Source organism: Pelophylax lessonae (assembly GCF_965119305.1).
Source record: "Pelophylax lessonae genome assembly, chromosome: 12".
NCBI classification, from domain to species: Eukaryota; Metazoa; Chordata; class Amphibia; order Anura; family Ranidae; genus Pelophylax; species Pelophylax lessonae.
This window is the reverse complement of record NC_138779.1, coordinates 88,046,654-88,071,482: the sequence shown is the minus strand read 5'-3', so window position 1 is coordinate 88,071,482 and position 24,829 is coordinate 88,046,654. Positions and strand designations below refer to the sequence as shown.

At 47.5% G+C, this 24,829-nt stretch overlaps 1 protein-coding gene across 1 annotated transcript in view; it reads right to left on the bottom strand.

The window, feature by feature from the left end:
* Positions 1-24,829, bottom strand: part of ACAP3 (ArfGAP with coiled-coil, ankyrin repeat and PH domains 3) — a 325,607-nt gene that overhangs the window by 125,456 nt on the left and 175,322 nt on the right. Inside the window, exon 5 of the mRNA XM_082273559.1 lies at positions 10,507-10,565. Coding sequence (XP_082129685.1) covers positions 10,507-10,565 — 59 coding nt within the window. The remainder of the gene's footprint in view (positions 1-10,506; positions 10,566-24,829) is intronic.

The window sequence follows — 24,829 nt, the reverse complement described above, 5'->3', positions numbered from 1 at the left end:
CCAACAAGTTGGGAACCTCTGGCAGCCATAATGAGCACTTCTGATGGTTGTAAGCAAAAGTTCCTGTCCTCTAGGTTACTCATCAAAACCCTGGTCCTCACCCAAGTGTTGTATCAGGTGTTAAATCCAGACCTGGGTTATGGCTGATCTAAGGCCCAGACTAAATATGCAAGCAAAGAATTCTGACTTCACTTGCTGCATACTTGTTAGGGGTAACTAATTTGAAGACTGAAGATACTGAAGCTAAATACAGCATCTTCAGAAGGAGGCCGGCAACCACAGCCTAATATTCCTCCCATGATAGACTTGCATAAATAGTGAAATGCAATGTTCAATGGTGATGTGCTTCGGTACCTGGTAAGTCATTGACATAGATCAAGAACACAAGACAGCAGATCAGTCGTCTTCGACTTCACTAGGTACCTGCTTGTTCCAAGTCAGTGAAACCCTAGGTAGTGAAACCAGGATGGCATCCCCAGATTCTGCAACTTTAAAAAAATAAACAATGGCAGCTCACTTCCTGCTATGCTCAAAAGTTCACCTTAAAGAGACCCCATCAGTCTTTAAACCATCCTAATGGCATTTCCCTATAACAGAAGAGGTCCTATACTCTCCTACCTGTGGCCTGTGTCTCCTATGTTCTCACAGTTCCAACTCTGCAGCCTCAGTAGGACTCCTGATCATTCAACGCTTTGGGGGCCTGTGTACCCTGCACCAACTTGTGGCTCTGGCCTCTCACCACCCATGCTACTGCTGCATCCTATACTGACATAGGGCTCAGAAGATGGAAAAACACTGTAGCAAGCGTAATAGGAACTTGATCCTTCCAGAAGTGTTTAATGCTGAAGAATATTATGGATGCTGAAGCACTGGAACAGGGCAAAGGTGGGAGACACAGGCTGCATGGGGGAGAGACGAGCATAATACCTTAACTATGTCCTGGTTCAGATCTACGTGGTTTCCTTGCAGCTGCGTTTGCTGGGGTACAGCTGCCCATTCATTGAAAAGGGCTGCTGTTCCCACTGAAAACAGAAGTAAAAGGTCCCTGCACCTTTCTAAAAAACATGGCTGCAGGGAAACTGCATAGTGCAGTGTGGTTCCCAGCGTGTGGGGGTGTCATTTGGATTAATGGTAGTCCCACTCATCTTCTAAACTGCATTGCGTTTTTTCTGCAGGTGCAAGATGGTGTGCGATTACATTCCTCTCCGCAGCCTGCACTAGTGTGAACCTAACCTGATGCAGGAGAATGCTATTAGATTTTTAGAGACTGACAAGGGTCTCCTTAAGGGATGATTTCTGATCACAGGTGCCCCTCCTTGTACACAGTCATTGCACTTTGCATTTCCTTATTATATAGGCCAGTTATTTCTAGGGTTATAAAAAGCTAGTCCTTCAAATATGTTTATATTTTAGGCATAGTGTTGCTTTACCTATGGCGTATGGCCGGATGCGCACATGAGAGGACGCTCTGCTGAGAGCTCCGGCTCCCTTGCTGGCTTAACCAAACTGTAAATGTTTGTGAATGCCTAAAACTGTAAATCAGTAGGTTTTGAAACGCTGCGACTTGTCATTATTATCATTACGATGTCACATTTTCCTGTTTATAAAATGGTGAGAAGGAAATGGTGCAGAATGAGCAGGGCCATGATCTAGCCCTGCGAGTCTGATCTGAGAGCCGCTCAGGACAGGAAGGAAGAAAAGTAAATATGGAGGATGTCGAGATCCTTTATGTGCCCCTCCCCCAAGCACACAGGGCTTCTGCTTCTGACAGATTCTCACTTAATTACCCGTTACTATGGAAACTGTCTCCCTCGGCCTGCCAGCGAAGCTGCTACTCTTGTGGCCTACATACATCGATCGCACTGCTGAACCCGGGCAAAGTCTGCCTCTGTTCTCCTCGATAAAGCCTCATAACTTCCAGTGACGCCTGAATTACGCAGCGCCTCGGAGAACAGCTTTTCCAAAAACACCTAACTTATTATTTGTATTTCACTCTCACCATGCACCGTACATAGACAGTGATGTGTTCTTTCTGACCGCATTTCGTTTTCATCACACATGGTTGCTACAAGTAACACAAACAAGTCTTAGTATTACAGCAAGTGATGTTTACGTTTTTTTAAATCTGCAGCTGTAGTGAATGACAGCACAGCCGGGACAGCGGACCCCTTTCCCGGAAATACGAATTCCCGTACATGTACGTGATCCAACGCAGCAGGGCCGCAGTATAAGCGAATAAAATATTAGCTGATGGTCTAGCATGAAGGTCCTTGTTTAGGCACTTCCTTTTTTTAGAGTGACAACGCTCTTCCCTGGTCCCTCAACTGTTCTTCTGCATTCTCAGCCTGTCACACGGGCTTCTGATGGAGACTATAAGTGGCTGTGTTGAGGCCCAATGCTCAAAGCTGAAGTCTAGGTGCGATCTTTATTAGAAAAGTTACATTGGTCCAGCTGGCATCAATGTAAGCATGCATATCTCCTACCTGAGGGGCCACCGGGGAAGATGACCATCACTGTACCAGTTGTCTTAGGATCCTCTGATTTGCTGAAGAAAGTTTTCATCTTTGCACCAGGTATTGTTTTAAGTGGAACAAAACAAAACTAATAAAACTCTGCAGCTCTTTATTGCAAAAGAGACGGGCTATGTCTCTTCTGCAATAGTAAACACTTACCAGCCTGCTCGCAGCCTTCTACTGAATGCACACAGAGCTGTGCATGAGCAGCTCAGCATGCATTCGTGACACACTCCGGCTGCCCTATTGCTTAGCAACAAGAGGGGGTCACTTGCTCAGCATGGTTTCCATTCACAGAAGGCCTTGTATTTTTTTCAACAAATACAAGGCATTTGCTGATTGCATGATGAAGAGATTGCGATGTCACCACTCCGTCTCTCCACCTTGTCCATTTAGAGAATGACTTGTATTTATTGAGAAAATACAAGGCCTCCTGTGAATGGCGGCAGTGCCAAGCATGCAACTCCATGAGGTCTGTAGGTAGGACCCAAAAGACTGCAGATATCTACTTCAGCGATTGTCAGCTTCCCCAGGGGTCTCTCAGGTATGAGATAAACACACTTACACTGGGCTGAGCTGGACCAATGTAATGATGCAATAAATATCATACCTGGAGATTGGCTTTAAAGTACTTGTAGTGCGGGAGGGCACATCTTCGAGTAATTCCAAAGGTTTATATAAGGCCTGAATATATCTAGTGAGTTGCTAGCACATGTAAAGTTTGGAGAGCACGGATCACTCACCAAGAGCACAACCTATTTTTGGGCACGGATCACTCCAAAAACGGGTTAGAAGAAAGCTCACAGATTTTCGGACTGCACCTTTATTTATTTATTGGTCAACACCTTTATGGACATTTATAACTACATTATATTGCACTTCTAAAATAGCCTCATTCTTTATATATATATATATATATATATATATATAATTTATTTTTTGAATATATTTATTTATATCCACTAAGCACTTACTCATGAATATACCGCACTCTGTCACCCGAGCATAAATGGTCATCCCTTATTCACAAATTTTACACCCTAATTTATAACTCTGTGTGCACAAAATCACGTTAGAAATAAGTTGTGGACTAAAGCAAAATAAATTCAGTTGCACCTTTACATGCACTTTGGGACCTACACACATTGCATCAATTGCAAATTTTTTTGATTGCACTGGGAATTGCACTATTGCACTTTGGAAATTACTATAGCATTCATGATAGAAAAATAATTTGGATGTATATTCTTATGCGTTGTTGCACATTTGTATGATTGCACTTAGTGTTGCATAATTGCTCTTTTAAAAATTATTTGAATATTCAGGGTCAAATACCAACTATACTTGTGTTTACATAGGATAATAGTGGTACACCACATCCAATTCTAGGATATAGCACACAAGAAATCTTGATTGCACTTTGAAAAGGCACGATTGCACTTTTAATATTGTAAACCGATTTCCCATCTCTGGTTTCTAACTAAAATAACTGAATTTTTGTAAAATCTTACCGTAAAATTCCTTTCTCTGAGTCCTCCGACAGTCGACGCCCATTCACACAGTTTTCACTAATGGGGTATTGCTTCCTCTAGGCATAAGACTTGTAAAAGAACAATTCATCTACATAGTCACACCCATGGGGGGCTGTCCTTCTAGTCCAATACCCCCTGCGATAGCCATCCCAATTCCGTTTGGTCGCAAGCAGTGATAGTGTAAGAAAAACCCCCAAAAGAGGGGCGGGGGCGGCGACTGTCGGAGGACTCAGAGAAAGGAATTTTACGGTAAGATTTTACAAAAATTCCCTTTTCTCTTACGTCCTCCGACAGTCGCCGCCCATTCACACGTGTTCACTAATGGGGATGTCCCAAAGCAGTGTAGACATGAGGGGTGGGCAACGCAACCGCCAGAAAAGAAACGCAGTACCCACATCAGAGAAAGGAACCTTACATGCACAGAAAGGTAACCTTCTGGGTAACAAAAAAGGGCTCAACATGAGCAACAACCTAGGAAAACAAATAACCAAGGGGATAAACAACCCCAACAGCCAGGGACCCGTACAAACCAGGGTTCCCTATGGCACTGCCGCACAGAGAACTTTGCGGCCAAAGGAGGCATCAGCTGACGCCAGAACATCAATTTTATAGAATTTGGAAAAGGTGTGCACCGACGACCAAGTCGCAGCCTTGCACACCTGGGCCACCAAAGCCTGATCCTGGAAGGCCCAGGACGCACTTACCGACCTGGTAGAATGCGCCTTGACAGGGAAGGGAGGAACCCGTTCCCGCAACAAATTGGCCTGTACAATGGTCTGTCTGATCCATTTGGAAATGGTTGCCGCAGACACAGCCATACCCTTCCTGAGGACCCTCAGGAAGTAAAAAGAGAGAATCCGATTTCCGAAAATGATTCAGTCGACGACAGGTAAACCCTGATCGCCCTGACAACATCCAAAGAATGCAAGGCAACCTCTTTTGGATGCTTAGGGTGCGCACAAAGCGAAGGTAAAACAATGTCCTCATTGAGGTGAAAATCCGAAAACACCTTTGGCAGAAAGGATGGATTAGGTCGCAAGACCACCTTATCCCTATGAACCACCAGGTAAGGGAACGGCAAGACAACGCCGCCAACTCCGACACTCTGCGAGCCGAAGGGATCGCCACCAGAAAGGCAACCTTTTTAGACAGCAGAGGTAACGGGATTTCCCTGATGCTTTCAAACGGGGAACGTTGAAACACGGACAGAACCAAGATCAAGTCCCATGGAGGCAAGGGCTCCCTCCTGGGAGGGGCCAAGTGATGCACACCTGGAATAAAGATGCGAATCAAGGAATTAGACGCCACAGGGCGCTGAAAAAGAACAGCCAGTGCAGATACCTGGCCCTTAATCGTGGCCAACACAAGGCACTGGTCCACATCAGTCTGGAGGAAAGCTAACACCCTCACCACTGAGTAGGAACGAGGAGAGAAACCCCTGGACTCACACCAGGCAAAATAAGCTTTCCATGTATGGTAATAAATTTTACCAGAAGAGGCTTTTCTAGCCTTGATCAAAGTAGGAATGACCTCTGAGGAGAGACCCCTGTCTCTCAGGACCTCGCTTTCAACAGCCATGCCGTTAAAGCCAGCGACTGTAAAGCAGGATGGAAGATCGGTCCCTGAGACAGCCGATCTTCTTGCTTGTCCTCCAGTAAGAACACCTTTGCTTGAGCAGAGTCCAGAACCACTCCCAGATACGGGAGACGAACCGAAGGCGACAAAGTCGACTTCTGAATGTTGATAGTCCAACCGAACTCCTGGATCGTCTGGACCGTAGTGAACAGATCGCGCAACAGGCTCTGACTGGCACTCGATCTTAACAGGAGAACGTCCAGATATCCCAAGACCGCAATACCCTGTGCGCGCAACAGGCCCAGAACAGGCGCCAACACTTTGGTAAAGACCCTTGGAGCCGAAGCGAGACCGAAAGGTAACGCCACAAACTGGTAATGATCCTCCGCGATAGAGAATCGGAGATACCTCTGATGACCCTCGAAAATGGGGAAGTGCAGATACGCATCCTTCAGGTTTATAGAGGCCATGAACTCCCCCGGATTCAGGGAGGCCACCACCGAGCGGAGTGATTCCATGCGGAATTTCCGAACGCGCACGAAGCGGTTCAGCGCTTTTAAGTCCAGAATCGGACGCACTTTGCCCTCCTTTCTGGGCACAGTGAACAGATTCGAATAAAAACCCCGAAACCTGTCCCGATGAGGTACCGGGACGACAACCCCCTGGGCGAGGAGATCCTGCACTGCCTGATGTAGGTCCTGCAACCGCCCTGGGGTCAAATGAAGATTTGAGGGAAAGAATCTGTTTGCCGGCCGTGAAAGAAATTCGATCTTGTATCCTGACCGAATGATTTCTTGAACCCACCTGTCCGTGATTCGGAGCAGCCAAGGTTGGAGGAAACCGCGCAAACGTCCCCCCACCCCTGAAACGGGTGAGGGCGTCCCTTCAGGCAGTGGCGGACTGAGCCGCCGTCCCAGCCTGGCCGGATTTTTGTTTGCCAAACCAGTGCTTTTTCTGGCCACCTTGGTCCTTGAACGGTTTTCCCTTATTCTGCGCCTTGAAGGCACGAAAGGACCCCTGATTAGGTTTAATGGAGGGGCCCGCTTACCGCGGAAAAATTTTCCCTTAGGGTTCTGGGGCAGAAAAGTGCTCTTACCCCCTGTGACTCCTTTAACCAATTCATCCAAGGATTCCCCAAAAAGGCGAGACCCCGCATAGGGGAAATCAGCCACTGTCTTCCTGGATTTTTGGTCAGCCGACCAGCTTTTTAACCAGATTAAGCGACGGTTAATCACTGCGACACTGGACAGGCGTATCACCAAAGGGGCCTCATTTAGAGCTGCATCGCACAAATACATGACCCCTCGATAAATCTGATCCATCAAATCCACTGTAGTGGGAGGGGCAGAGTCGGCCACAAGGGTGTGTTTGAGCACCTTGGTCCAATCCGCCACAGCCTGAGCCACCATTACAGAGGCAAAAATAGGCTTGAGCATGAAACCCGCCACCATGTAGGAATGTCGGGCAAGAGATTCCAGCCTCCTATCAGTAGGGTCTCTAAACACCGGAGAGCCCTCGGTGGGGACCAGGGTAGCTTTGTTCAATCTGGCCACCGTGTGATACACTTGAGGAGGCACACACCAGCGCGCAGCCGTAGTAGCCGCAACAGGTTAGAGAAGTTGAAACTTCTTAGGCACCACGAAGGTGTGTTTTAAAAATTACGCCATAGCTCATTCACCTTATGGTGAAACTCTGCGAGGCAAGGAAAAACCTGCGCCGTCTTTCGGGTCCTGTGTGTACCAAAAGAGGACACAACGCCCGGAGGAGTGGGCTCATCCTCCACATGTAGGGTTTCCTTTACTGCTAGGATCAACTCATCCATAGCTACGCGTTCCTCGGGCGACCCAGGGGGGGGGGGGGGTTAGTCATCCACCCCTGCAACCTCCGCCTCCCCCTCAGACTCTTGCAGGTCCTGAGAAGAGCGAGACCCCAAAAGGGCCACGCTACCTACAGCAACCATGTCACACTCAGAATCAGAAGAAAGGGAAATCCTAGGCCTTTTCCTAGCAGTACGTTCAGTCATCAGCACATCCATTTTTGACACCAAAGTTGCCACAACAGTAGCCAAATTAGTCAGGTTAGAGGATTCAGAGGACCCTGAATCCCCCACCAAAGCTGGAGGGAATTTGCTGTCCTGGGATTCCATAACAGAAATAAAAAGGTTTTTTTTTTTTTCAACTGGCCCTTTAAGAGCGCCGCGGACCCCCGCAGCACACCGCTATAGAGACTGTGAGACACAGACCCCCCGCAGGGACAAAACTGACCAGGAAGATTGCACAAAGCAGGACAGGAAAAGAACAGCAGGACAGAACCCCACAATGTGTTACCAGCTCCTTCGGTCGGCTCAGTGAGAAAGAAGGAAGTGATGTCACCGCTGGAGGCTGAACTTCGGCTGCAGGCCAAGGGAAAATGGATGCCTATTGAAACTAATGGGAGGCTTGGGCAAGATGGCCGCCGACATGTGCTCTGAACGATCGAATGCCACACGCAAGATGGCCCCGCAAGGCGCCAAAATCACTACATAGCATGCTGTATAAACGCCCAAAATGAAGCCAGACATGCTGCCCACATTTAAAATGGCGGACCGGCGGTTTTTAACCCCGCAGCGGTCGCCGCATGTGTCTGCACCTCCAAGCACCCTAAAGTGACTGTAGGAGAGGGACCCCCCAATCCCCCACACAGCGCTGCTGTGAGAGGATAAAACCCCCGCAGGGATCTGCCGACCCCAGACACACACAGGACTGCCGACCCTAGACAGAGGCCCCACACAGAATGTACTTACCTGTGCCCGATGGAGTGGGGTGCCTCATATCAAGCGGGAAACCGCCCACCCTCAGATGGCAGGGGAGTGCCGCCAGCCAGAAACGCAGGACACTAGTGGTGCATGGACGAACCTATGCTGTGTCCAGTGAGGTAGCCACCTCACATGGCTGCATCCCTGATGGACAGGGATGGGTCGTTTGCGAGGCCAGGGCGAACACATAGCCTGCGAAACGCTCGATGGCGGGCTGGGATTCCATCCGACCCTCTGTCCTGGAGAACCAGGATGGTCAGTCCGATTCCCGGCTCCGCAAACGCCGTCTTCATCCGAAGATCCAACTAACTAGCGCTGATAAAATAAACAGCTAGCAAAGCAAAGAAAAATTACATTTTCAGAAAATAAATCATTAAAGAAAAAGAGGAAGGCTGAGACTGTAGCCTCAGCACAGGGAAGCCTATCCACTCCTAAGATAGGCAGAAGACAAACTGAATTGGGATGGCTATTGCAGAGGGGTATTGGACTAGAAGGACAGCCCCCATGGGTGTGACTATGTACATGAATTGTTCTTTTACAAGTCTTATGCCTAGAAACTCCTGTGGAGAGGAAGCAATACCCCATTAGTGAAGACTGTGTGAATGGGCGGCGACTGTCAGAGGACGTAAGAGAAATTTAGGTATTAATTATCACACAGTAAGGGTAGTAGCACCTCACCATATTTAATTTCTATATTTAAGCATATACTGAAATTGATGGTGAAATTACCCAAAGTTTACATTTTCATGGGTAGGTGCGGCATTTCACATATACACTAATTCCAACGTTTTTTTTTTTTATTAATAAACATGGCTATACTTACCTGCGCTGTGCAGTGGTTTAGCAGAGAGCAGCCCCGAAACTCCTCTTCTGTGTTCTGCCGCTGGCACTCCTGGCTCTTCTTCTCAGTGCTCCCCCATAGCAATCTGCTTGCTATGGGGGCACTCGTGTGGGCTCACTACTGAGCTGGGCTATGCGTGTCCATTGACACAGAGTGCGGCTCAGCCCTGTCCCCATGATTTCATTGACTGAAGCAGGAGCCAATGGCTCCTGCTGCTGCCTCATCATCCAGTGACGAGAGAGAGCGCCCAACACTGCTACTCTTGGGTACAGTGCTGGTTTGATTGGGTTCTGTTAAGTATTTGGAGAGAAAAGGGGGGGGGGGGGCAGAAAACACATTAAGGTAGAAAAAAACCTCCTAATTGTGAAGTCTCGTGCCATAACAGGCTCTTTATCAAGCTTGGAGCTGGGTGTGGATGTGAAACATTGTCTGTACATATGAGGAACTTTGCTTAGGATTGGTCCACTGTTTTTGCATTTTTCCATTTGTGTTGTTTGGTTAAAATTAAAAGGTAAACTCCAGGAAAGACATCAATCAATGCAGCTCTGTAACCATATGCCTCATTAAAATGTAAGTATCTGAATTTTATTTGGTATTAATCTTTCTACAGTCTGTGCAGCAAAGGTCAGTGGGGAAGCAGCACAAGGAACCACTCAGGAGTGCTGCAGTGCAGTAAGCATGCAGGCAGGAGGAAAGAGTAAAGTAAAAGAGAGATGAGATCATACGTGTTCTGCTTCTATTTTTACTTTACAGCTTGTCTGAGTTTTTGGAAAGCTGGAAGCAGGGAACTGAAGTTACACTTTGCAGAGCTTAGCGAGGAGAGCTCTAAGAGTTGATTAGAGGGAAGGGACACACCCCCTACACACAGCACATAGGAACAGAGTTGAGGCTGTCAATCACAGGCTGTGTGCTGGTGATCCCATCCGTCACCTTTTTCTCTTGGTGTCAGGAAAACCTGTCAGAAGAGACTCGTACAGATAGCAGAGGAAGGAGGCAGTGGACCGAAATGACACTGGATTGTGACAAATACAAACTATAAAGGGATATGTTTTGTTCATATTTCATGTCTAAGATATACAACCACTTCAATTCTGTAGCAGATATTTTTTTTTATAATGTGCCCACACTGGATTTTACACCTCCTGACGTAAATATAATCAAAGTACACAAACACAAAAAAGAGAAAATACTTCTTATATAAGACAGCTATACATTGTTATAGTCCAGTGACATCATAGAAAAAGGACTCACTCTTTGACAAAACTATGAAGCTGCTGTCGCACCGACCGCTGAGCCTGATCAAAAAGGATCTGAAAGAAAAAATAGATACATTACACAGGGAATGTTTAAATACTGTATGTGTTAATAAGAAATCTAACAAAATCACAATACCATAACATAGTGACAATAAATTCTGCTTTAAAAAGAAAGCTTTTTATTCAAGTATATATTTTTTACTTAAAAAGCCCCTTCTATCGCTCCCAATCTCCTTAAAGTTCCTTTGTTTTTGCTGCTGTGATCAGACTTCCCTCTTTTGCTTGCTCCTGAGATGGACGATGGATTATGGGATTTGTAGATTGTGCACTTTGCAAAGTGCAGTTGCACTCTGCATAAATGGATTTTTGTAAGAACTTACCGTAAAATCCTTTTCTCTTAAGCTCATTGACAGACGTAGTCTTCTTGATTCTCAAGAGCTGGGTTATGTTGTCTCCGCAGGAGTAGGACTAGGCAGAATGACAAAACGTTCTGGCTCCACCCTAGGGGGCAGTCCCTGAGGGTATATCCTCCCTCTCTCTGCTACAGGGAATCAGTTCTGTTTAAAGCAGTACAGAGAATTTAACCCAACCCAACTCAATGATAGAGGGGCGGGTACTACGTCTGTCAATGAGCTTAAGAGAAAAGGATTTTACGGTAAGTTCTTACAAAAATCCATTTTTCTCTATCGCTCATTGACAGACGTAGTCTTCTTGATTCTCAAGAGCTGGGACATCCAGAAGCAGTGCCACAAATGAGGGGTGGGATTGACAAAATCAAATCCAATCTAGTAGGCCCAACCGGTGCCAAACTAGAAGTTTTAAAGGCTCATTATAAACAAAGAATGAGACTAAAAGAAAAAATTTTCCAACGGAAAAAAACCCTCGAGGTAGACCACTGGTCTCCTCAAATTGCGGCCTGCAAAACCTTGCGGCCAAATGAGGCATCAGACGATGCCATTACATCAATTTTATAATGTTTAGAGAAGGTATGCACCGACGACCAGGTAGCCGCCTTGCACACCTGGACCACTGACGCCTGATGGCGAAAGGCCCATGACGCACTAAGTGCCCGAGTGGAGTGCGCCTTAACAGGGAACGGGGGCTCCCGACCCTTAATAGAATAAGCCTGCACTACCGTCTGTCTGATCCATCTGGAAATGGTCGCGGCAGATGCAGGCAACCCCTTTTTGGGTCCATCTGGGATCACAAAAAGTGAATCCGTCTTGCGAAACGAGTCTGTCGTTTTCAAGTATACCCTGATCGCCCGGACCACATCCAAGGAGTGCAAAGCAAATTCCCGAGGATGACTGGGCTTAGGACACAGGGAAGGTAATACAATTTCTTCATTCAGATGAAATTCTGAAACCACTTTTGGTAGGAAGGATGGATTCGGACGAAGAACCACCTTATCTCTATGAACCACCAGATATGGTGAACGACAAGATAATGCGGCCAGCTCTGACACCCTGCGTGCAGAAGTAATAGCCACCAAGAAGGCCACCTTCTGGGACAACGTGGGTAGAGGAATCTCCCTAATATCTTCAAAGGGAGGTTTCTGAAGAACCGACAACACTAAATTAAGATCCCAGGGGGGTAACGGCGCGTGCACTGGCGGAGCCAGATGTCGCACCCCCTGGATGAAATTCCGCACCAAGGAATGAGTAGCCAAAGGCTTCTGAAAGAAGATGGCTAATGCTGAGACCTGACCCTTGATAGTACTCAAGGCCAGTTTCTGCTCAACCCCTTGTTGCAGAAAAGCCAATATTCGACTAATCGAATAAGACCGAGGACGGAACCCCAAAGGTTCACACCATGCAATGTAGGACTTCCATGTGCGATGATAAATCTTTCTGGAAGTCGCTTTCCTTGCTTCAACTAGAGTAGGAATAACTGAAGCTGACAAACCTTTGTCCTTCAGCACCTGGGTCTCAATAGCCAGGCCGTTAAAGCCAGCGATCGTAAAGCAGGATGGAAGATCGGTCCCTGAGACAGTAGATCCTCTCTGAGAGGAAGTCTCCATGGGACGTCCGCCACCAGTCTGACCATGTCGGCGTACCAAGCTCGACGAGGCCAGTCCGGAGCTACCAGGATTACTGGGATTCCTTCCTCCTCTACCCTGCGAAGAAGTCTTGGCAGTAACGCGAGAGGAGGGAAGGCATATATTAGCTGGTATTGCCCCCACGGGGCGATCAGTGCGTCTGCGGTTTCTGCTAGAGGATCGCGGGAGCGAGCCACAAATCTCTGAACTTTCCTGTTGAATCGTGATGCCAACAGATCCACATCCGGGGTGCCCCACCGTAGGCACAACTGGTGGAAAACGTCTGGATGGAGGGACCATTCCCCCTGATCCAGGGTCTGACGGCTGAGATAATCTGCCTGCCAATTCTCCACCCCCGGAATGAACACCGCAGAGATTGCTGGAACAAATCGTTCCGCCCAGCGAAGAATGCAAGCCACTTCTTTGGCCGCTCGGACACTCTTGGTGCCCCCCTGGTGATTGACATAAGCCACGGCCGTGGCATTGTCCGACTGGATCCGAACCGGGCTGCCCTGGAGCTGCTCGGTCCAGTGAATCAGACAAAGTCTGATCGCTCTCAGTTCCAATACATTTATCGGTAATCTGGATTCTTCCGGGGACCAAAGTCCCTGGGCAGATAATTGACCGAGAATTCCTCCCCATCCGGATAGACTGGCATCCGTGGTCACTATCGTCCAATATATTGGCAGAAATGACTTTCCCTGGCTGAGCATTGGAGACCGAAGCCACCAAACCAGAGACTCTCTGGTCTGTTTGCTCAATCGTATCTGATTGTCCAGGGATTCCGGATTCCGATTCCATCTGAGGAGAATCTCTTGCTGAAGAATTCGGGTATGGGACTGGGCAAATGGGACTGCTTCGAATGAAGCCACCATCAACCCCAGAACCCTCATGCAAGTCCGAAGGGAAGACCAGCTGTTGGACAGTAACAACTGGACTGCTGATTGAATCTTTCGAAGTTTCCCTACCGGAAGAAACACTCTTGTCCTGACTGTGTCTAGAATTAGACCCAGATATTCGAGCCTCTGGGTGGGAACCAGAAAGGACTTTTGCTGGTTCACCAGCCACCCGAATTCCTGTAAAGAAATCATAGTAATTTCTATGTTTTGTAGCAAGGTCTGAGGAGACTCTGCATGAAGCAGAAGATCGTCTAGGTAACCTAGAATCGATATACCTCTTTGGCGCAGAAGTGCCAACATTGGGGCCAACACTTTTGTGAAGACCCGCGGAGCCGTGGCGAGACCGAAAGGTAACGCCACAAACTGATAGTGGTTCTCCTCTACGGAAAAGCGTAGAAAACGCTGATGTCCTGCGAAAATGGGAATGTGAAGATAGGCGTCCTTGATGTCTATGGACGCTAGGACATCCCCTGGATGCAGGAAGGCTGCTACCGTGCGAATGGACTCCATTCTGAATCTTCTTATGTTGATGAAAGAATTGAGTGCTCTTAAGTCCAGAATTGGACGCACTTTGCCCTCTTTCCTGGGTATTGTAAACAGGTTTGAATAAAACCCTTGAAACCGTTCTGTCCAAGGAACGTGGACTACCACTCCTTGTTGTAGTAGATCTGTGACTGCTCTCCGCAGATCTTCTAGACGATCCGGAGATAGTCGGATATTGGAAGGGAAGAATCGCGCCGGTGGGAGAGATCGAAACTCGATCTTGTACCCTGACTTTATGACTTCGCAAACCCATTTGTCCGGGATTCTGGAAAGCCATGGATCCGGGAACCGGCGAAGACGTCCCCCCACCCCAGTTATGGGTGGGGGCGCACCTTCAGGCTTTGGATGGTTTATCTTCAGGTCTGGAGGGGGCGGGCTTTTGCTTGCCCGACCAACGACCCCTGATGCCTCCTGCAGGAGGCTTGGAGGACTTAGTTTTTTCACCCGCTGGACGAAAAAACCTCTTGTGAGCAGAAAAAGAAGGCCCTCGTCTTTGACGAGTTCCTCTACCTTTAAAATTTTGCGGTAAAAAGGTGCTTTTTTCCACCGGTGAGATCCTTAATGATCTCATCTAAGTTGGCTCCAAATAGACGTTCTCCTGAAAAGGGGATATTAGCCAATGCTTTTTTGGAACCTTGGTCGGCTATCCAACCTTTTAGCCACAGTGTACGCCTGAGAACCACTGCTGAGACTGATGCTCGCGCCATTAATGGAGTGGCGTCTAACGCCGCATCACATACAAACTGTAACCCCTGTATCATTTGTTCCAACAAATCTGATACCGCCTGAGGGACTTCTTCTAAGTCCCGGCGTAACCACTTAGTCCATTCAGTTACAGCCTGCGAAACCAGACCAATAGCAATTATTGGCCTGAAAGCTGATCCAATCAAGGAAAACATGGTGCGAGACATAGCTTCTATCTTGCGATCCACTGGATCTTTAAAAGACGGAGCGTCTTCCAAAGGAATAACCGTGGCTTTATTCAATCTAGCAATTGGTGAATCCACCACAGGTGGTTCTGTCCATTTCTTAATAAGGGTTTCCTCAAACGGATAACGCCTGTCAATGCGTTTGGAAATATTAAAAGTGCGTTTTGGCAGACGCCATTCTTCATCGATTGGATTGCCAAAACATTTGGGCAATGGAAAAACCTTTGCCACCTTGATGCGCTTTTTAGTCCCAAAAGGGATCTCAGTTTCAGCTATTTCTGATGGAATACCCTGTAACCTTAAAGTCTCTTGAACAGATACAATGAGTGCGTTTACCAACGCTTCCTCTCGGGCTATGGCTGATGCCGAAACATCCTCCTCACTGTCTGAAGAGACAGGACCCGAGACACCAATACCAGATGAAGTACCTGCAACTGCAGAAATAGGCTCAGAGTCTGAATCCGAGGTTTCAGATAATTTAGGCGGGGGTCGCTTTCTTGCGCCCTGTCCCTGACAAGCCACTTCCACCCGGGACACAAAAGTTTCCATAATGGCTGACAAAGATTCAATTGTCAATGGGGTGCTGGAGGATCCCGCAGACCCCTCGAGGGGATCCGGAGGAGATACATGAGTGGCAGGGTCCATGTTAATACAGGACACTTTTGCCAGCAATAAACAAAAAACTTCTTTTTTTTTTTTTTTTTTTTTTGTGTGTCTCCCCCTAGCGCAATAGCGCCCCTCAGAGTACCTGCTTCTCGATCCCAGAGAGAGAGAGAGAGGGACCCCCAAGGCTCACCAACCGATGCAGTGCAGTTTCCAACAAACTGCAGCCAGCGTCTGTCTTACACAGACTGGAAGGAGCTGTTTGCTTTTTCCCGGGCAGAAGGCGTGGCTCCGCCCCCTGTGTACGCCTTCCGGCGTTCCCAGCCCTCCACGAGGAAGCTGGGCTCACAAAACATGGCCGCCCCCATAGAAGAGACATAAGACTCCAAAAACATGGCGGCCGGCGTGACCTGAGGACATACATGCATTCGGTCTACGGCAAAATGGCGGCGGACCGCCGATATCGTCTTCCCAGCACATCCACCTGCACTCTGCTGAGAGGTGACATATGGATCTACAGAGATACACTGCACATAAGGTAGGATTATACCTCCTATGTTTGCTGTAATGTTACAGTCTGCTGGGTAGAGTGTTAGCTCTTGAACCAAGTCCACTTCCCACAAACACATGCTGTATTACAAGGGGGACTTGTAAGTGTCAGATATATACTGACCATGTATGGAGGGGCCCATAATATATACTGCCTCATAAATGAGGAAAAAAGGGAACGTTTTACTCACCATACCGAACCGACAGGCACCCTCTCTTCATAATACCCTCTCCACCGAGGTGGGGGTTTGTGGACGCCTCGACTCTCTGGTCCTGGCGTCCAAGCGAGCTTTTAACTCGCAAAGTCAGTCCCTTTACTGGGACTCCGTCGCGGCCGACTCAGCGCACTGGTCTGCACGCGCTTTTAGGCAGAGACCGGGGTGACCACTGGATCTCACATCCAGCCCGTCGCCCGGCCCCGCATACTTACTTGAATATGTCGCGGCCGACCAAGCGCAATGCCTGGTCTGCACGCGCTCGTAGGCCGGCTGGGGTGACCACAAGTGTCGCCCAGTCCGGCATTTTTGCTTGAAGATCTCACAGGAAAAAAACACTGGAGAAAACTACCTAAAAAATGTCTTTTTCTTAAAGAAAAAAAGTCTTGCCAGGACCAAAAGATCCCAGCAAGGAACTTAGGTCCTTACTCCTGACTAGACAGAAAAAAACTGATTCCCTGTAGCAGAGAGAGGGAGGATATACCCTCAGGGACTGCCCCCTAGGGTGGAGCCAGAACGTTTTGTCATTCTGCCTAGTCCTACTCCTGCGGAGACAACATAACCCAGCTCTTGAGAATCAAGAAGACTACGTCTGTCAATGAGCGATAGAGAAAAGCAGTTTCTCCGGAGCTTAGTAAATGAGCAGAAGCTCCGCTAACTTCCATCATCCAAACATGTGCAAGCAAAAATGCAGTTTTTTTTTTCCCTTGCACATGATTGGGTTTTCTTTGCAAAGTGAACCTTTGCCTCTTTTACTAAGCTCTGAAGCAACTGCTCTTGTAGTGTGCAAATACACTTTGCAAAGTGCGCAGCCTATTTGCGTTTAGTAAATCAACCCCATTGTGTAGTGTCACTTTAAAGCTGAACTCCACACACTAAAACTTTATTTCAAATACTGGATATTCCTCAATAGCCACAAAGGATATAAATTACTTTGTAAAAGTAGCAGTGACATCATCACTGTACATGGTCTGTCTGGGGATCACAGCTGTGGGAGGGATCAAGCAGTCTCCACCCACTACAGGCTGCCTGCAGGAAACTAGGTTGTCATCTTACAACAGGAAGTTAGAAGTTCACTGGATTTCTAGCAGATCAATAAGTATTTTCTACACTTTTTGAGGGGACAAAAGAAAAGAAAATGTGTCTGCACTACAGAGATACTGTATACTAAATAGGATCCCTTTATTTTGCCCAGGCATACACTTTAAACCTACAGCTAGCATTACTTCCCCTACTATGTGTTAATTGTGTTTTTCACATTTAAAAATGAAATGTTTAACTTACTAGAGGTTTTTTTAAAGCAGTTGTATACCCCTGCGCCGGAGCCCACGAACTTGGAAGAAACAACGGGGGAACATATCAGCCCTCTAGCAGTGACCGGGCGCCGCTGCGTAGGCTTCATTCTAAGTTAAGCATTTCATAATGTGATGTAATGTGATGCACATTATGCCACTGTCTTGCAGTTTTTTCTTTCTTTTTTAGGGTATACAACTGCTTTAACAGATGGTTCTGTTCAATTTAGGTTCTATCTATATTCTCCTCAAAATATTCCTAGCTCCTGACTTGGGGCATTTTAGGAATTTTCTGTTGAAGAAAGCAAAAAAACTTGGTAAATCCATGTGAATGTTTAAAACCGTTTTATGAAAAATAAAGGTTTTTAACTGGTAGTTTAACATTAATGTGAAATTAATATTTAATTAGCCCAATATTTATGCATGTGAGCTGAACAATTTGATGAGAAAATTACAGAGGAGATACACAAAACACTGTTTAAATAACTTGTACAATTAAAAGAACAAACTCTTATGGCAGATTCAGATAAATAAGTCAGCAGGTTATCGCATTCTGCTATATTGCCACCAGAGGGCAGTAGAATAACACTAGCAAGGCACAAAGACACACCTGAATATTCTATCATCGTGACATGTGGATTGTCAAAACTGAAGAATTATCCAGAAGTGATGGGGTCATTATGCCAAAGACGGGAAGGTTCACTACAAAGAAAAATCACCCCAGCAACCCAAAAAAAAAAAAAATCATACCTCAGGCAGATCATCCCCCCTGATCCCCACTCACTTTTTTTTCATGGCAGGATGATGAAGAATTTAAGAACATACAAGAAAGGTTTATTTTGCTGACTTTTACTGTTTACTGAAGGTAAAATCATTTTTAAAGAATAAAGTTTATTGGTTATTGTGGTTTGTCAGTACATCAATTCAATCATCATCAAAATATGTTAGAGAAAACGTAAGTAAAGCAAAAAAATAAAAAATAAAAAAGAGAAGCGTCAGTCTACACAAAACCCAGTTTCAGAAACTCAAAGCTAGTAAGAGTGTCAAGCCTAGGATACGTCCTAACGAACCCAGGGGTGAAATATGGTCAAGGTGTGGTCTGGGCCAAGGACGAGGGCAATTTAAGGGGCTTATGGGGGGGGGGGGTCGATCAACCTAATGGCAATGGAAGTCAACCTAATGGAATTGGCAGTTGAGAGGCCTACTGGATGGGTAGAGCAGATGGCCTACTGGATGGGTAGAGCAGATGGCCTACTGGATGGGTGGAGTAGATGGCCTACAGGATGGGTGGAGTAGATGGCCTACTGGATGGGTAGAGTAGATGGCCTACTGGAAGGGTGGAATAGATGTCCTACTGGATGGGTAGAAATGGGCTGCTGGATGGGTAGAGCAGATGGCCTACTGGATGGGTAGAGCAGATGGCCTACTGGATGGGTGAAGTAGATGGCCTACTGGAAGGGTGGAGTAGATGGCCTACTGGAAGGGTGGAGTAGATGGCCTACTGGATGGGTGGAGTAGATGGCCTACTGGATGGGTGGAGTAGATGGCCTACTGGATGGGTGGAGTAGATGGCCTACTGGAAGGGTGGAGTAGATGGCCTACTGGATGGGTAGAAATGGGCTGCTGGATGGGTGGAGCAGATGGCCTACTGGATGGGTGGAGTAGATGGCCTACTGGATGGGTGGAGTAGATGGCCTACTGGAAGGGTGGAGTAGATGTCCTACTGGATGGGTAGAGTAGATGTCCTACTGGATGGGTAGAGTAGATGGCCTACTGGATGGGTAGAGTAGATGGCCTACTGGATGGGTAGAGTAGATGGCCTACTGGATGGGTAGAGTAGATGGCCTACTGGATGGGTAGAGTAGATGGCCTACTGGATGGGTAGAGTAGATGGCCTACTGGATGGGTAGAGATGGCCTGCTGGATGGGTAGAGTAGATGTCCTACTGGATGGGTAGAGTAGATGTCCTACTGGATGGGTAGAGATGGCCTGCTGGATGGGTAGAGATGGCCTGCTGGATGGGTAGAGTAGATGGCCTACTGGATGGGTAGAGTAGATGGCCTACTGGATGGGTAGAGTAGATGGCCTACTGGATGGGTAGAGTAGATGGCCTACTGGATGGGTAGAGTAGATGGCCTACTGGATGGGTAGAGTAGATGGCCTACTGGTTGTGTAGAAGTTTAGCAGAATTAGAGAAGTCAATCCAGCTCCAGAAACAAGGGATAGCACTCTTAAAAGCAAGCGGTCAGCTCTTCTATCCAAAATTAAAATATTAAAATAGTGTTATTTCCTAATATTAGGTGTTTTGGGCTCAGTGGAGACAGCTTTGGCATGGCAGGTACTTCATGCAATCCTTTGTGCTGCACCAAGGCATTTCAATTTCTCTGTCAAAGAATAAGGTAGCAGCACAGTGGGCTAAGTGATTAGCACTTCCGTCTAGCAGCACTAGGGTCGTTGGTTTGAATTCCAACCATGGCACTACCTGCCTGGAGTTTGCATGTTCTCCCTGTGTGGGTTTCCTTCGGGTACTTTGGTTTCATCTACACTCCAAAGACATGCTGGACGGTTAATTGGCTCCTGTCTAAATTAGCCTGAGTATGTTTATGTATGAATGTGAGTTAGGGACCTTAGATTGTAAGCTCCTTGAGGACAGGGATTGATGTGAATGTACAATTTATATGTAAAGCTCTGCTTAAAAGGATGGCACGATAGAAGTACTTGTAAGAAATAAAATAATTAGGTTACATGCCAACTGGGTGCTTAGCCTATTAGCATCAAAACACAGCATTTTTGAGGGCACAGGTGCAGCACCCAGCTCTGCTGCCAGCAGTTTGTCATAATCTATCGAGGATGTATCTCCGGAACGCACACATTGAAGTTCTAATCAGCTTTTACAGGAACAGATCTGGGAAGACTATCACTCAGATGACCTCACACCCAACATTGATAGCTCTGGCTCCCAGCCATCACCTCTCGTCACCCAGCAGCTTTCCTGGGATTGGCTGAGGGACACACCTGCAGCTGGTGAGGGATTTAGCCGTTTCCATGGAAGTGCAGGACCTTTCCCTAATACTCCATTGAAAGGTCTGAAAAAGGTGTCCTCTTTTTAAGGCGGAAAACCCCTTTAAATTCTGTAGTGTAGGTAAGCACATTAAACAGCATGCTTTGTTCAGTCTGGCAGTGAACAGGTGGCCATTGTTTGATGTGACAAATGCCATAGCAGCTTACAGAAACCTCTCCAAGAAAACACACAGCCCACCTACAGATGAAGAATCCGAATATCAATAACAGCATCCCAGCAATCTGTTGGGAGTCTGGTGTCTGCCCCTGCATGGTAAACAGTGCGATTTTATCTGTCAGATTATAGAAATACACACAAAAAAAAATAATGCTGCACTGACCTTGAGGTCCCTTGTCTCTTGCAGCATTTTAGTGCTCCCAGGATGGGCAGGTGCAGCGTCCGCCATCCAAACTCTATAGCAGGCTGCAGCTGGGCAGGGCCAAAGGCTGTACTGAGTGAGTCCGCCATTTAGGGCCCTGTGCCTTCATGGACGGAGGCCCTGCCTGTCTTTTAATTCCTCACTTGACTGCTATCTTCCTGTCTCAATTAAACCCAGTGCTACCACTCTGCCTGACCTATGACTGTAAATAAATCTTTCTCGGTGCACTAAGCCAGTGGTCCTCAACCCTGGCCTACAGGGCCCACTACCAGGCCAGATTTTCAAGATAACTGAAATACATCCCAGGTGATATCATTTGCTGCTCAGTGATTGCAGTACTCTAGTCTGCATCTCCCCAAGGTAATACCTAAAATCTAGCCTGTTAGTGGGCCCTGTAGGCCATGGTTGAGGACCACTGCACTAAGCCACTATCAGAGCAAAACATTCCCCTTACTGAGCATACGGGAGCATCTTCTGTACTGCTCTGCTACCGTTCTCCTCTAGTTACAACCCCTGTCTGTCCTTCACTTCCAGATTTAACCATCCGCCGCCTGCCTCAACTGTCCCTTGTGTTAAGCAGGCCATAGACAGATCCAAATTTGCCAATTCAGCAGAGGCTGAAGGAATTTTGATTTGTGTGGCCACCCCTATTCAACCGAATTCGATCATCAGATTGACTTCTATCGAGCGGACAAGCTGGAAAACTTTTGTCAATCAGCAGCTGCAGCCACTGATAAGTGTATTCTGACAGCAGAGAGTGCCGCCGTCATAATACAATGTCTTGGCTGGGGGGGATCTCTCCATCCACCTAGTTGGGTGGATGGAGAAATCCAACCAATTGCTTGTGTTAGGATTTCCCCTGCCACAGTTTGGAGACTGCGCTCTTGCCTGGCTCTGGTGACATGTATATTCCAAACAAACTGCTAACATATTGTTTTTTTAGTCAAATGAAATGTCAAATGTTCTACATTTCTATTGGCAGGCAGGTAATGTATTTAAAGCTCCATGGAAACACCTAAATACACAGTTGAATTGTGAATATGGCAATTGTATTTGTATCTCTGTCAATCCAATCCCGAGATTTACATAGCTCTGCCACATAGCACAACCTACCTACTAACCTGCTGACTTGTCTCCATTGTGCTTATGTAACATAGTTAGGACATTGGACAGCGTAGGAGCAGCAACAGTTTGATGAGGTCATTCCTCTACTCCTGTCAGCCTTTTACTTTTCTACACATATTTATACAGCATGCTTAATTGGCCTAAAGTATTGTCACCACCTCTCCCAGTCTGAGTGCTACTGTATAAGAGATTACAAGAAGCTGAGAGTGGTTCTAAAGGCTGATGTTTTTTTTTTTTTTTGTTTATATTAAAGCATTCTATGTAGTAAGGTGAAAACCTTCTGCATGCAGCTTCTCCCTTAGCTCCCTCCTAATACTTACCTGAGCCCTATCTCGATCCATCAATGTGTGTGCATGACAACAGCGGCTCTCCGGGGTCTTTCCCTCCTCAATGGCTGAGATGCAGCAGCAGGAGTCATTGGCTCCCACTTATGTCAATCAAAACCAGTGAGGAGGGAGTAGGATGTGGGGCTGAGCCATGCTCTCTGCGTCTTATGGACACGGAGAGTGGGGGTCAGAAGCGAGCATGCACGAGTGCCCCCATAGGAAGTTACTTGCTATGGGGGCACTCATGGGGGAAGGGTCCCAGGGCGCCAGAGGGGGACCTGAGAAGAGGAGGATTGGGGCTGCTCTGTGCAAAACCATTGCAAAGAGCAGGTAAGTATAACTTTTTTTTTTTTTTTTGCCTTTACAAACACTTGAAATCAAAGCAAATTTAGGGTTAAAAAAAAAGATGTAACTGCATTTTAGGTTTTTTAAAATGTCTGCCTGGAGTTTAGCTTTATGGGCAATACAAGTACAGTTTACCTATGTACTGTATGTGTTTGAGCTGTGAGGCTGCAGAGAAGAGTGAACCTTCCATTCTGTAGACATGGTGGCACTGGCCTCCTCCTGTCTGCTCTTTACAATCCTAGTAGTTTCTTCCACACTAAAGACACCAGCCTTGAATGTTCCATCTCTGGTATGGCCACCGAAATGTTTCACTCCTGGCCACTGGCGCTCCCTCTGTAAACTAGAATTTAGCTGGGTGGTAGCGCAATATACACTCAGCTTTATAACCACCGACAGGTAAAATGAATAACCCGGATTATCCAATTACAATAGCATCTGAAAGTGGGTGAGATGTATTGGCCAGCATGTGAAATGTTGTTCCTAAAGGTGATGTGTTAAAAGCAGAAAATAGGCAAGCATAAGGATTTGAGTGACTTTGGCAAGGCCACATTGCACTGGCTAGATGACTGGACCAGAGTAACGCCAAACTGCTCCTCTTGTGGGATTTTCCCAGCCTGCAGTGGTCGGGATCTAACAAAAGAAATCCAAGGAAGGAAAAATAGCAAACCGGGGACTGGGTCATGGGCAGCCAAGGCTCACTAATCATGTTGGGAGCGAAGGAAGGCCTGTGCAGTTTGATCCAACAGAAAAGCTACTGTAGCTCAAATTGCTAAAAAAAAACTTCATGCTGGTTCTGATAGAAAGGTGTCAGAACACACAGTGCATCGCAGTTTGTTGTGTATGGTGCGGTGTTGATGCAGACCCGTCATGTACACTAGGGATCGGTCGATTATCGGCAAGGACAATATATCGAGGGCCAATATGCACTTTCCCCGATATATCGGTATCGGCCCCGGGACTGGCCGATATTTTTGGGACGTCATTCTGCCTTCTTAGGCCGCCTCCCTCACCTTGGACAACCTCGTCTGGAGTCAGGACTAGTCTCGCAGGAGTGTATTACAGCCATAAACCCACCCACAGCAGCCCGGTGCCAGCCAGCCACCCACACGCCCTGTACCAGCCAGCCAGCCACAGGCACTGTATCAGCGAGCCAGCCAGCCACCCACAGGCCCTGTACCAGCCAGCCAGCCACCCACAGGCCCTGTACCAGCCAGCCACAGGCACTGTGCCAGCCAACCACCCACAGGCCCTGTACCAGCCAGCCAGCCACCCACTACAGGGTGCCAGCAAGCCAGCCCCCCCCCCCCCACAGGGTGCAAGCCAGCCAGCCACCACAGGGTGCCAGCCAGCCACCCACCACAGGGTGCCAGACAGTCAGCCACCCACCACAGGGTGCCAGACAGCCAGCCACCCACCACAAGGCGCCAGCCAGCCACTCACCACAGGGTGCCAGACAGCCACCCACCACAGGGTGCCAGACATCCAGCCACCCACCACAGGGTGCCAGACAGCCACCCACCCACCACAGGGTGCCAGACAGCCACCCACCCACCACAGGGTGCCAGACAGCCACCCACCACAGGGTGCCAGACAGCCAGCCACCCACCACAGGGTGCCAGACAGCCAGTTACCAACCACAGGGTGCCAGACAGCCAGCCACCCACCACAGGGTGCCAGACAGCCAGCTATCCACCACAAGGTGCCGGCAAGCCAGCCACCCACCACAGGGCGCCAGACAGCCACCCACCACAGGGTGCCAGACAGCCAGCCACCCACCCACCACAGGGTGCCAGACAGCCAGCTACCCACCATAGGGTGCCAGACAGCCAGCCAGATAGCACAGTATACCTTCAGAGGTCTAGTGGACTGTATGACTGAACGGGTTACGGTGGGTGATTACAATAGTATGGCAGATCGGAGTAGGACAGACTTTCATAAATAACAGCAGCCCAAAAGAAAATTATTTCTAGATTTTTAAAGAAATCTATGAGTGAACTAATTAGTGCTTGAAGTA